General features: G+C 52.9%; 1 protein-coding gene across 2 annotated transcripts; it reads right to left on the bottom strand.

The window, feature by feature from the left end:
• Positions 1-1,019: 1,019 nt before the first annotated feature.
• MRPL21 (mitochondrial ribosomal protein L21) lies at positions 1,020-11,234 on the bottom strand. Of its 2 annotated transcripts, none has more exons than XM_040066777.2 (7): positions 11,181-11,234; positions 10,545-10,605; positions 9,290-9,375; positions 6,979-7,142; positions 5,319-5,371; positions 1,762-1,865; positions 1,020-1,239 (listed from the first exon to the last, which is right to left on the bottom strand). In XM_040066777.2, exons 1-7 carry the CDS (start codon positions 11,209-11,211, stop codon positions 1,175-1,177), a joined length of 564 nt encoding a protein of 187 aa, XP_039922711.1. In that variant the 5' UTR covers positions 11,212-11,234; the 3' UTR covers positions 1,020-1,174. The 2 variants fall into 2 exon arrangements, with proteins under 2 accessions (XP_039922711.1, XP_039922710.1); XM_040066776.2 differs by having other exon boundaries at positions 6,979-7,145; positions 11,181-11,220.
• Positions 11,235-11,302: the final 68 nt, after the last annotated feature.

Genomic DNA, 11,302 nt, shown 5'->3' on the forward strand with positions numbered 1-11,302 from the left:
GCACGGAAAGAGCAGCATTCCCGAGGGCTATTTGTGCCAGAGGATCTGAAATGGGAAGGGCTGAGTCCACCCCTGCAGATCCAGCTGTCTCCAGTGGCTGAAGAACCAGCTTGGCCCTGGCACACCTGGATCCTTCTCCAGCTGAGGGTGAGACGCAGCCGTAGCCGCCACAGCGGTGCCTGAAGTGAACTCCCACAGGAACTGTGAGATTGGACAGCCAGGGACAGCTCCAGATGGAACAAAACTCCCATTTCCCTCGGCACAGGGTTGTGGAAACCTTTGTCCCAGGAGGAGCCACGGTGGGAGTGCAAAGGACACCCAAATGTGGTTTTACTGCCAATTTGAAGCTAGGTACTCCCTAAAGAAATGACAAGGCCCGTCATCCCTGCCCATGGGGGCTGTTAAGAACCCCACAGTACAGGGAAACTCCGGGAAACTCTCCTCCTGCTGGATATCCAGCTTGGAAACACCAGCAGACCTCAGCTGGATCCACCTGGCCGTGTATGCGCTGCTCAGGAAGGGACAGTGCTCAACGTCCAGCCACAGAAGAGGGAAAAGACCAGGATTTAAACATGGAATACACTCAGCAGGCTAAAACTCGGCTCTGAAATAGGCACAAAATCCCTCCTGAGCCACCAGTGTCTCATTTGGATGGTGTCACATACACACAGTTTATTGCTGCTCACCTTCAAGAGGGGAATTTTTCGGCTCCACTTCCCAGTGCTAATCGTTAAGAAGGATTTTCACGCCTTGGGAGGATCAGGGAGTAGATCTGAGACCCTGCAGTCACCTGCTTTCACTGCTCTCTTCAGTCCCATGGGCTGAATGCCACGCAGTAGCCCAGGATATTCCCTGGAGCCACACAATGCCAGGAATTACAGGACCAGAATTCCTGAATTCCTAAATTCACAGAGGTGCGGAGGCAAAAAGATCCATTAGGCATGAAGAGGCACAGCAGCCAGCAGTGGACCCTGGGCGGTTTAAAACTCCTGGCAAATAAACACCAGCAAGGCTGAAGCAACAGTTTAAAAAACATTTCATTATTTTAAAAAGAAAGCACATAGAGATTTCCATTTCCCACCACGGCAACAAGTCCAGAACTTCCCAGTGCCGAGGCAGCTTTATTTCCACAATTGCCTGGAGCAACAAGGATTCCCAGGCACGCTCCCTCCAATTAGGACAAGCAGGGGTAGATTTCGATGGTGTTGATCCGGAGGACGGTCTGGGGGTTTGCAATGACTGAAAAAGAAGGAATAAAATAAAATAAAATAAAATCAGGTAACAGCATAAACCTGGTGCCTACCTCATGCCAGGGCTCCTGGGGGGCTGTGCTGGCAGGCAGCGGCATTCCATGGGGATGCCAAGGACAGCAGGTCCCAGAGTGGCACTGGGGCAGCCTGGTCAAGGCTGTACCATCCATCCCGTATAAAAACAGCCGTAATTCTTCCCTCTCTCAGAGAAGGAAGAGCCATTTGGCAACCAAAACCTGCGCAGGATCCTGTGCGGGCTTGCTGGGAGCTGTGATGACACATCCAGTGTTTAAGGCTTTGGGAAGAGACTGGGATTGCTTTCCTGTCCAGGATGCCTGGGGAACACTGAGGGAATATTAAATCCTGGTGCCCTGTGGGCACACCTGAGAGAGGGGCTGGCCCCTGAGGGGCTCTGGGGACACGGAGAACGAGCCCCTTCCTCGGGTCCTTGTGCTGGGACACCTCCTCTCCCACGTCCAGCAGGGAAGGAAATGTGTCCTTTCCCTCTTACTTTTCTTCCTCTGGAAGTTGTGCCTCCTCCAGAAGCGCACGTTGACCTTGGGCCACGACTCCGTCTTCTCAATCACCGTGGCCTCCACACGCACCAGGTCCTTCCTTAAAAACGAGCGTGAGAAGCATCAGGATTTAGTTATTTCCTCTCGGACAGCGGGTTTCTGGGGGAAGAGACAAGGGGATAACACATCCTGCCTGACAGAGCCAGATGCTGGGAATTACAGATCCTCCCTGGGAGGAGGGCCACCTGCCCAGGCACAGCCAAAAGCCTCCAGGGGCTGTACCTGGATCAGGAAATTTGACAGGTGACAGCCTCCCCATCATGTGAGAGATGAGATCATCCCATCAGAGCAGGCAGGAGAGACAGGCACCGGCAGGAACTTGTAGGATTGCGGCAAGATAAATTCCCCCGGCACCTCCAGGTTATCTCAGGAGCCCGGTTTTGGTTTTGGCACAGGATGAGCCCATCCCCGCTCCTGGTCACCAAGAAATCCTTCCTCCTCCCATCCTGCTCCCCACACAAGTCCTTCCTCCTCCTCTAAAGCACCAGGGACCGCTAGAAGAAAATCTCACCTTGTTGGAAACGCTGTAACCTCCCCGGTAATTTTCCAATTAACTGTTTTAATGAACAATAAGCAATTTTAAATGCTGGCCACAGCGTTTAGCAAGGCTTGCCAGAAGCTGCTGCTGTGAGAACACAATTTTGGGGAGAATTACAGAAACTAATTTTTGCTACAACAACTGTAATCAACCTTGATATGCCCCAAGGGCCTGGGAAGGTGAGAACCCCCAGGCAGGATCCGGACTGGAGCTTTGGAAAGGGGGGGTTTAGTCAGCAGCCACAGGGAAGGAGGAGGAGCTGCCCTTCCATGCACAGCGCTGCAGAATTCCATTAAAAGCTCGTTAAGTTTGCCACAGGAAGACATTTAAAGACCATTTCGCTGACAAACGGCTCTGTCTGCACTTGAGGGGGGCAGAGGGGGAAGCCCATGCAGCTGAAATTGTTCCAGCAAGGTCACCGGGAGGCCAAAGGCTTCTGACAGCCACCATCTCTTAAAATCCACCCTGGGGGTGTGATTGAATCAGAGATCGGATCCTGGAGGAAACTGATTTATCTGCAGTTAGTGACCAGCCCAGAAGAAAAGGGAGATTAAAAATAACATAGATTTTAAGAGACCACCGTGTGACCCCCGACATCCCAGCTCCAGGATCTGCTCCAGATCCAGCACCACTGAACCACGCACAAGCCCTGCAAACCCCGAGGGAGGAACCAGAAAGCAAACTGCACTCCAGCCGCGGTTTACCACTAATTTGGGACTCAACTTCCTGGATCCGAGGCCCTGATGAGTTAGTTCTCTGCGGGACTCAGCTCTAGGAACTGCTGGTGGGAGGCTGAAGCGCAACAGAAATCAACTTGCTGGAGAAGAGCTCGTGGGGCAGGACAAGTTCTCAGCAAACACAGAGCCCAAGGAAAAAAAATAAAAATCTCTATCAAACGTTTTAGGTATGACTGGAATGTCCATAAAAATAAGAAGGGGGTCACACATTTCCCAGAGCCTGACACAGCTGGGCCTGCTGCCTCCAGCAGCAAAATGCTCCATGGATTTTTGCAGGAGGTGAGAAAAACTCAGGCTGGAATCTCACGGATCTGAGACGGGCTGAAAGGTGCTGTCAAGAGGCAGAGAAAAAGATCCAGGCAAGCCACAAAGCCCACAGGATCATAACTCTTGGAGGTCATAATTCCAGCTGCCAAGCTCGCTCCCCCACAGGGCTGAATCCCAGCCCAGCTGTCTGGGACAAGAACAGGTCCAAAGCCTTTGGCACTTCCACTGCAAAACGGGGCAGGTAACAGGAGAAACAGCGAGCTTTCCTAGCGGGAAAACTGCCATCAGCTCTATTTTGTCTAGAAATAAGGCAAACTTTCCCCGCACTCATGCCTAAGGCGGGCTCCAGCCCTTGTGCCAGCCGGGGCTGGCAGTGACACGGACAAACACGGAGCCCAGCAGATTCCAGAGCAGGAGCCAGCCAGAAGCTCCCAGAATAGCCTCCCCCATGCAGATGTGGCGTTCTAGGATTTGAAGAAGTGTCGTCCCGGGAGGTCTCGGAGGAACAAGCCCCGTTCCAGCTGTCCCAAACAGGACACGTTAGGGAGCCGACAGGAAGCGGCTCCGGTGAAGTGCGAGCGCTCGCTGGGTGTTCATTTATACAACAACAGGAACGCAGAACCGCCTCTGCTCTCATCCAGCCTCTTCTCTCCTCCCCAAAATGTCTGTGGGTTCGGGGGCTGTGTCAGAGAGCTGCAGTGCACTTTGCTGGTGACACCCTTTTCCCGTCTCCTTTTCCTCATCCCCCATCGGGAGAGCTGGGATTTGGGCGGTTTCCCTGCAGCTCAGGGGGCGATGGCATGTCCCCCTCAGCCTTCACTCTTCCTGGCCAGCCTCTTCCTCCTCCCACTGATTCCCTTCAGCCAAAGGCCCTTGGAGGCCAGGCCAGATGTGCAGCCTGGTCTGCCTCAATCAGCTGCCAACACTTCCCACACCCTCAAGGCACCTGCGGGAGCCGGCAGCTGGTTTCCTTCCTGTCCTGGAGCTCCTGGTTACCCCCGTGCCAAACCCAGCACAAAGAGCTGCAAAGAACCACCCCAGGATCAGCTGGGGAAGGAAGCTGCTCCTCACCTGCCTGACATGGCACATCCCAAACCTAAAAGCCCCTTTCTAGTCCTAAAAATGAGATTCCCTGTGGCTGGTTCTGTCCATCGCCACAATTCCCCTTCCTAAAACCTTCCCCAAGGGCAATATCTGGCAGTAACTCAGAGAATCCCGATCATCTGCTATTCCAGATCCACTTCCAGTGCTGTTACAAGGACTGGCAGCTCCCAAAATCCCGTCCAACACAGGGACCCGAGGCAGGTACCACCAGTGCCACTCCAGCCACGTTATCACTGCACAAATAACTCCTAAATATCACCAGCAGTAACGCCTGGTCCACACCCCCATTCCTTCTGGGGTACAGGGGTTCTGTACAGCAAGTCCTACAGCACTGGGATGGAGGCAGTGCCAAGGGATAAACTTCTCCCGAGTTCTGTGACTGCTGGACTACGTGATTCAGAGGAAGGGAAAAAATTAGGAACACTGAAATTAGGGTTAAGGCCGGCTGGGGTGAGACAATGGAAAAAGGAAAGGGGTTAAAAACCCAACTCAAGGGACTAAGGAAAAGGATTTCTGGCTTATTTCAAGATGACTACCACCAAAATCAGGGTAAGAAGGTAGAGAAGTTGAAGAGCAATGTGTTCTGCTAGTTGGTGCGAGGAGGAAAAGATCCAGCTGAGGTGAATGCCCAAGAGCTACCTCAGAGCTGAGACCGGCTGCTCTCCCAGCACTGGGCTGGGGGAGAGTCACCAGAGGCTGATGAGCTGTTTTATTGGTGATTCTTCCAAAAGCCACGGGGCTGGGATCAAAGTTAGTGCCGATAAATCCCAGTTTCAGGGACTCCAGAGCCCTGAAGCCACAATTAAGTACAAAAAATGTCACATAATCCCTTTATGAAGCATCTTACCCCAGCAGCGGCCTTCCAATGAGCGTGAAGTCATCAGCACCAACCAGCAAAACCTGGGGGAAATAAATCAGGCACAAATCAGTGCTCATTGTCCTGGCAGAAATGCAAACAAGACCTTTCAAATTCTACAGCCATAAAGGAGCCAAAACTGCTTCAAACCAGGCCTTCTCACATTTCAAACCTGACACTAACTGGAGGGGTAGTGGGGAAAGCTGCTAACAGGCTGGAGACAGAGCCATTACTCTTCCAGAGAGCTCATCCCACGAGAACAGACTGCAGAAGTATCTTCATCCATGATCAGAACGCACTGAACCTCTCTGTCCCGGCTTACCAGCAGCCGTAAAAAAATATGGAAAGCAATCAGGGAACAAGAATAACCTGCCTCGTGTGAGATCTGGACAAATGGCAGCTCCTAAACTGCTGGATTTTTACAGCAATTGCTACAAATCCCAGCGGGGAAACAATTCCCTCGTTCTCCTCTGTAAGGCCTCAAGATGGGAAATAAAGAAATGACCATCTGGGGGTTCACCAGCCCTCGCTGTTTTGGGGCATTTCAGCCACATCTAAAGGAACAGGCAGGATAAGAGAGGATACAGTAGGAAGAGGCTGCATTTCACTGAAATCATCGAGTTTGGGAGGGACCTTCAAGGTCATGGAGTGCAACCATCAAACCCAGCACTACCACAATCTTCCTTAAACCATGTCCCCCAAGTGGCACATCCGGAGCCACTACTCCCACGGCTGCCTCACAAATCCTCTGGCAGCACTTAAAAACAGTCACGGGAAATCCTGGCTTTTGTTTTAGACAGAAAAAAACCCCCACCCAAAACCCTAAAGGGCTTTGCTGTTCAGGCAAATTTTCTCCTTCACTCCCATCTAGACCTTTTGCATTCCGAGTTGGCTACACCACAGAATCCCCTCCTCTCTGCTGGACACAGGGATGTGGGACACAGCTGAGGACATCCCTAAAAAGCTGCTTCAAAACTGGGCTTCAGAGCAACGGGCAAGCACAAAAACCTCTGCAGCTCTCCTTGACAACCTGCTTAGCTCTAACAACCAACACGAAGGTGAAGCCAACAGAATCCCACTCCATAATATTTCCCTTCAGTCTGGATTAATGAGCCTCTGCAAGTCCCTGCTGGCTGTCCAAGGCTGAGGACAAAGATATTAATTGGACCTTGGCAATTCTCCCCTCTGTGCCCCATCCCTCTGCCTCCACCCGGCCCAGCACGATAAGGATCTTGCAGAGCCCTGAGGAGTTTACAGTCCCTCCTGGGAGACCTGCAAGGAATTAAGAGGCTGGACTCAATGATCCTGGAGGTCTTTTCCAGCCTAAATGATTCTGTGATCCGGGGTGCTGGAGTCTCGAGGCAAACACAGGCTTTCGCTGCCGGCTCTGGAAACAACAACTGTCATTTTCTTTTTTTGGAAGGAGTTAGGACAACAAAAATCTGTCTCCCCACAGAGTCTGGCAAGACTCACTCCAGCCCTGTTGAACAGAAATCACAATAATATCTGAAACTGAATCAAAACCAAGGGAATTGGAACAAAGGAAAAGGGCTGGAATGAAGGTGGGAGACCCCCAGGAGCGCCGCTAAACCCGGTGATGGGTTTTGCCTCCGGGAACGTCCGCAGGGAATCTGCTCCTGGTTTTTTTCACCTTTTCCATCCGGATTCGGTCTCCGCACTCAGCCTCCAGGACATTGTCCATCATGATGAGGTCCTCGCTGGTGATTTTCCACTGCTTGCTGGCGAAGTGGACGACGGCGAAGAGGCGGCCGTACTGCCCCGCGGAGATCAGCCCGTTCACCTTCCGCACCACTTCTGCTGGCAGAACGGCAGGGCAGGCATCAGGGCAGCACACCCAGAGAGCTGGGAAGGGCTGGAAAACTCACCCAGCCACCCTGCTCTCCCCCCAGCACTCTTATCTCCCGGGAATCCTTAAGCAAGGATCGACAGCAGTGTTGCTTCCCGGACGTGTGAGCCTCCCTTTCTTAAAATTAATGATTTATTTGTATTTTAGGTGCTGGCAAAGCCACGCGTAAGTAAACATCTTGTATACACTGCGCAGCTTCTCTACGCTGCTGACTCCCAGCCCATTCCTCAGGCATCCCAAAATATACTCTGCTTGGATATAAAGCATTCCAGAAAAGAGCTCCTGTCCACGCATCCAGCGCTTGGAGGAAATTCCCTCCATTTCCAAGTCATATGCAGACAGCCCAGGACTCTGAGTGGTGCCTAAGGCACACAGGAACATCGGGAAGAGCTTGGCAAAGTACCAGGGAAGAGGCTTCCAGCACATGGCAAAGCCTGGCCCAAGAACCTCTACCTGCAGCAAGGACAAGAGAGACCTGTCCCTCGCTCTTTCCCAGAAAAACCTCTCCCCACGCGCATGCGGCGTGGTGCCAGGAGCAGGACAGATCCCAGAGACCAGCTCCTGCACAGGGACAAACTCCCTCCCCTGTGATCAGCTTCCTGGGCAGTGAATCCAACCCCAGTTTTTACGGGAACACCAAAAGGTGTTGCTCCCTGACACCATCCCACTGCCAAACAGCAGCTTCCCACCCTCCTGAGCTGCTCAGAAAAACACGTTTTCCTCGCTGTCCTAAAAAGTGGCTGAATCGGTTCTGGTTTTTTTCTTGGAATGCAAACAGAACATCCCTTTGGGACAGACAGGAATCCAGCAGCCAGGCAAACCCAACCCAGTCCTTACAGGAACGCTCGGAAATGGTCCAAGCTTCAAGCCCCAGGATACAAACTTAAAGGTGGAGGCAGGAACACAAGTTATTTGCAGGGCAGGAGCTGCTGAAGTTGTTGATAACTCTTCCAACACCTCCAGTGCCAGGAAACATCAAGTGCTTGCTGGCTTGGATCTCGGCACCATGTGGAGAGACCCATCCTAAAATATCCGGGGTTGTTTCCATGGCCAGCAGGAGACAGGAGGCAGAACTGAAATGCTCCCGCTGCTGTTCCCTCTGGATAAGCACAGCCAGGAGATAACGATGCAATGCTCAGCAGCAGCAGGAGGGAATGGGATGGGAGCAGGATGGGACCAACCCCTGGGGATGGGACCCTGCCCCCCACAGGGCTGGCACGGAGCGGTTCGTGGTTCACTGCTGGGTTATTTCACACGCAGGGACAGGCCCCCATCCGTCACCTGAGCGACCCCAGGAGCAGGGAGCAGATAAAAAGCAGGATCTAAACGGCCCAGGAGGAGAGGTGGAGCAGGAGGCACCCTCCAAAGCACATCCCTCAGTTAGGGACACACGTGATGGGGGACATCTGCAGGAAGGTGAGCTCAGCTCTTCTCCTCAGCCTTGTCACCCAGCCCAGAGCACTGAGGGCCTGCCCCAGGGCTGGGGACTCCAACACCGCCCTGGACAGCCCCTTCCAGGAAGAAATTCCTCCTGATGTCCAACTTGACTCTTCCCTGGCACAGCTCGAGGCCGTTTCCTCTCAGCCAGCAGTCCCGACAAGCTGAGGGGACAGGGACACGACCACCGACGCTCTGTCACGCTGCACCCCACCTCTGCAGGTCTGTCCTGTGCCCACCATCCAACTGCTCCTGCTGGCTGGATGTTCTGTTTTATGCACCAAAATACGCCAGCTCTCCGTGTGCCCACCATCCAACTGCTCCTGCTGGCTTTGACTTAGCCAGGGAATGGAAAATAACTCGTTTCTCCTGCCCAAAATGCTTCTCTCGTGCTTTAATTGTTTTTTAATATATTGTTCCATGCCACACATCAGATCAGGCAAGGTTACTCTGGGCGTGGTGTGACAAGCTGCCATGAACTAAGGAGAAACCATATTGTGCCCAAATCTCTCAAACCTGGAAAGCAGGTGAAGCACAATTCCAGCGACACTAAAACACGTGAGAAATATTTAAAAAAAAAAAAAAAAAAGTGAAGGACACAAACTATGCTCAATCAGGTCTTGAGGCAATGCTGGAAGACCAGATTTGAGATTTTTACCTGCATGATACTTGGCTTCTTCCACTGGATCTGGAAGTTTCACTTCAGGCCACGGGGGCGAAGTCAGGGAAGTTTTGGCAACAAGTCTGTGAAGGACAAGGTAAAATTCACTGCAGCAAACGGATGCTGCCAAGAGATGGAAAACAGGGAGAGGAAAGAAGGAAAAAAAGGAGGTGGAGTAGAAATGCATATTATTCACAAACACCCAACCAAAAGGCATCAGATTGCAGTTAACAATTAGACAAGAATCTACAATAGCACAAAACCAATCTCAGATATAAAGTGGAGGGATATTTGCCTTGGAAAACTCCAGGAGATGAGCACAAAGGTCGTGGTTTCTGAAATCTGAAAATTCAGATTCTGTAAAATACCATCCCATGATAAAAAGCAAATACCATCCACCTCAGGAGTGGGCAGTTCAGGTTTTCCTGCATGCAGAAATCCATACCTTGCCCAAGCAACACAGGATGCACCAAATGCATAAAACACTCAGGAATAAACATGAGACATAGCGGAAAAAAGCAAAACTGATTCCAAATCCTTTGCAATGATTGATTTACTCTGTAAATCTGATTTACTCTGAGCCAAACACCCCAAGGGGCTTTAATCTAACAGGAACTGCAGGTACCTGCGAGTACATGACCACAGGCTCCAAGGCCTCACGGGGGTTTAGTGAGGATTTTGGGTGCTGCATCACCCAGGCAGAGATCCAAGGATCTCTGATCCTGGAGGATGAGCAGGAAGAGGGAAGAGCACATCCTGCCATTCTCCCCGGCAGGAATTCTCTGCTCCTGCAGTGTCCCCTCCTGGTCACAGCCAGCAGCAGCTCAGTGCTGCAGGAGATCCCAGCACAGGGAACACAGTAAAGGCACAACAAGGGGTCCCAAAGTGCTGGGAAAAGCGAAGCCTGAGGGTCCCATCGGAAGAGGTACCACAGGATTCTGGAATGGTTTGCCTCGGAAGGGATATTAAAGCTCATCCAGTCACAACCCAAGGCAGGGATGCTTTCCACCATCCCGGGCTGCTCCAAGCCCTGTTCAACCAGGCCTTGAACATTTCCAGGGATGGGACAAAAACAAAAAAAAGGAGGAAAGCATCCTTCTGGGAAAGGTGACTGGGTGACTGAAGGTAGGCAGAGTCCAAAACATTGGGAAGCAAATTCTCCTTCCCAGAGGAAAACCAGCTGCCCTCTCCACCCTGCTGAAGGCAGGCCAGCATTCCAGGGGAGAAGAGGCAAAGTGATGTGTGACATTACCCTGGCTGCGGGGATGAGCTCTGGGAACTCCGGTGTCGGATCGCAGCCGAAAGCAGGGAGGCTGAAAGGGAGAAAAAGGAGAACTGAACACAGGCAGCAGCTGCTGAGCTTTTACAGAATTCCAGAAGCATTCATGTTGGGAAAGTCCTCCCAGACCATCGAGTCCGACCGGTGATGGGTCATCACACTGTCACCCAACACAGCGCACGGAGTGCCACGTCCAGGCATTCCAGGGACACCTCCAGGGATGGGAACTCCACCACCTCCCCGGGCAGCCCCTTCCCAGCCCAGGAAGGAGGAGATCGATGAAATCCCTACTCCCTCCCATCCCATGCATTTTGCTGAAGGTGGAAAGAACCAAGGTGGAAAGAACTGTGTAAAGCCGATTCTCCTTTCTGTCGACATTCCCTGGCTTTCGGGCCGCTCCGAGGCTGATGCTGTGGGAAAGACCCGAATCCCTTCTGCCTCTGCCCAGGGAAGAGCTCCAGGGCTCATCGGCAAGGACACAGAGGGGCCAGGAGGCAGCACTGGAGACCCCGGCCGACTGTCAGCCTCCTTCCTTCCCTCCCCCAGCGGGGGCAGAGATCCTTCCTCCCTGTCCCTGTTCCCCACTCCCCGTTCCCGGTCCCCGCTCACCTCCCGCCCGCCGCGCTCGCGCCGCCGCCATCGCGGTGACCTCGCGCCGGACGCGGAACCGCGGGGGGCGGGGCCCTGGGCGCGCGCGGGGGGGGCGGGGCCCTGGGCGCGCGCGGGGGGGG

This window comes from Hirundo rustica, chromosome 6 (genome assembly GCF_015227805.2).
Source record: "Hirundo rustica isolate bHirRus1 chromosome 6, bHirRus1.pri.v3, whole genome shotgun sequence".
NCBI classification, from domain to species: Eukaryota; Metazoa; Chordata; class Aves; order Passeriformes; family Hirundinidae; genus Hirundo; species Hirundo rustica.

Excerpts from the sequence above, each read along its gene's own strand:
- MRPL21 (XM_040066776.2), bottom strand. The coding sequence starts at position 11,211 with ATGGCGGCGGCGCGAGCGCGGCGGGCGGGAG. Across the intron at positions 10,606-11,180 it reads GCGAGCGCGGCGGGCGGGAG|CCTCCCTGCTTTCGGCTGCG; the intron begins GTGAGCGGGGAC and ends TCTCCCTTTCAG. Across the intron at positions 1,240-1,761 it reads CAACTTCCAGAGGAAGAAAA|TCATTGCAAACCCCCAGACC; the intron begins GTAAGAGGGAAA and ends CTTCTTTTTCAG.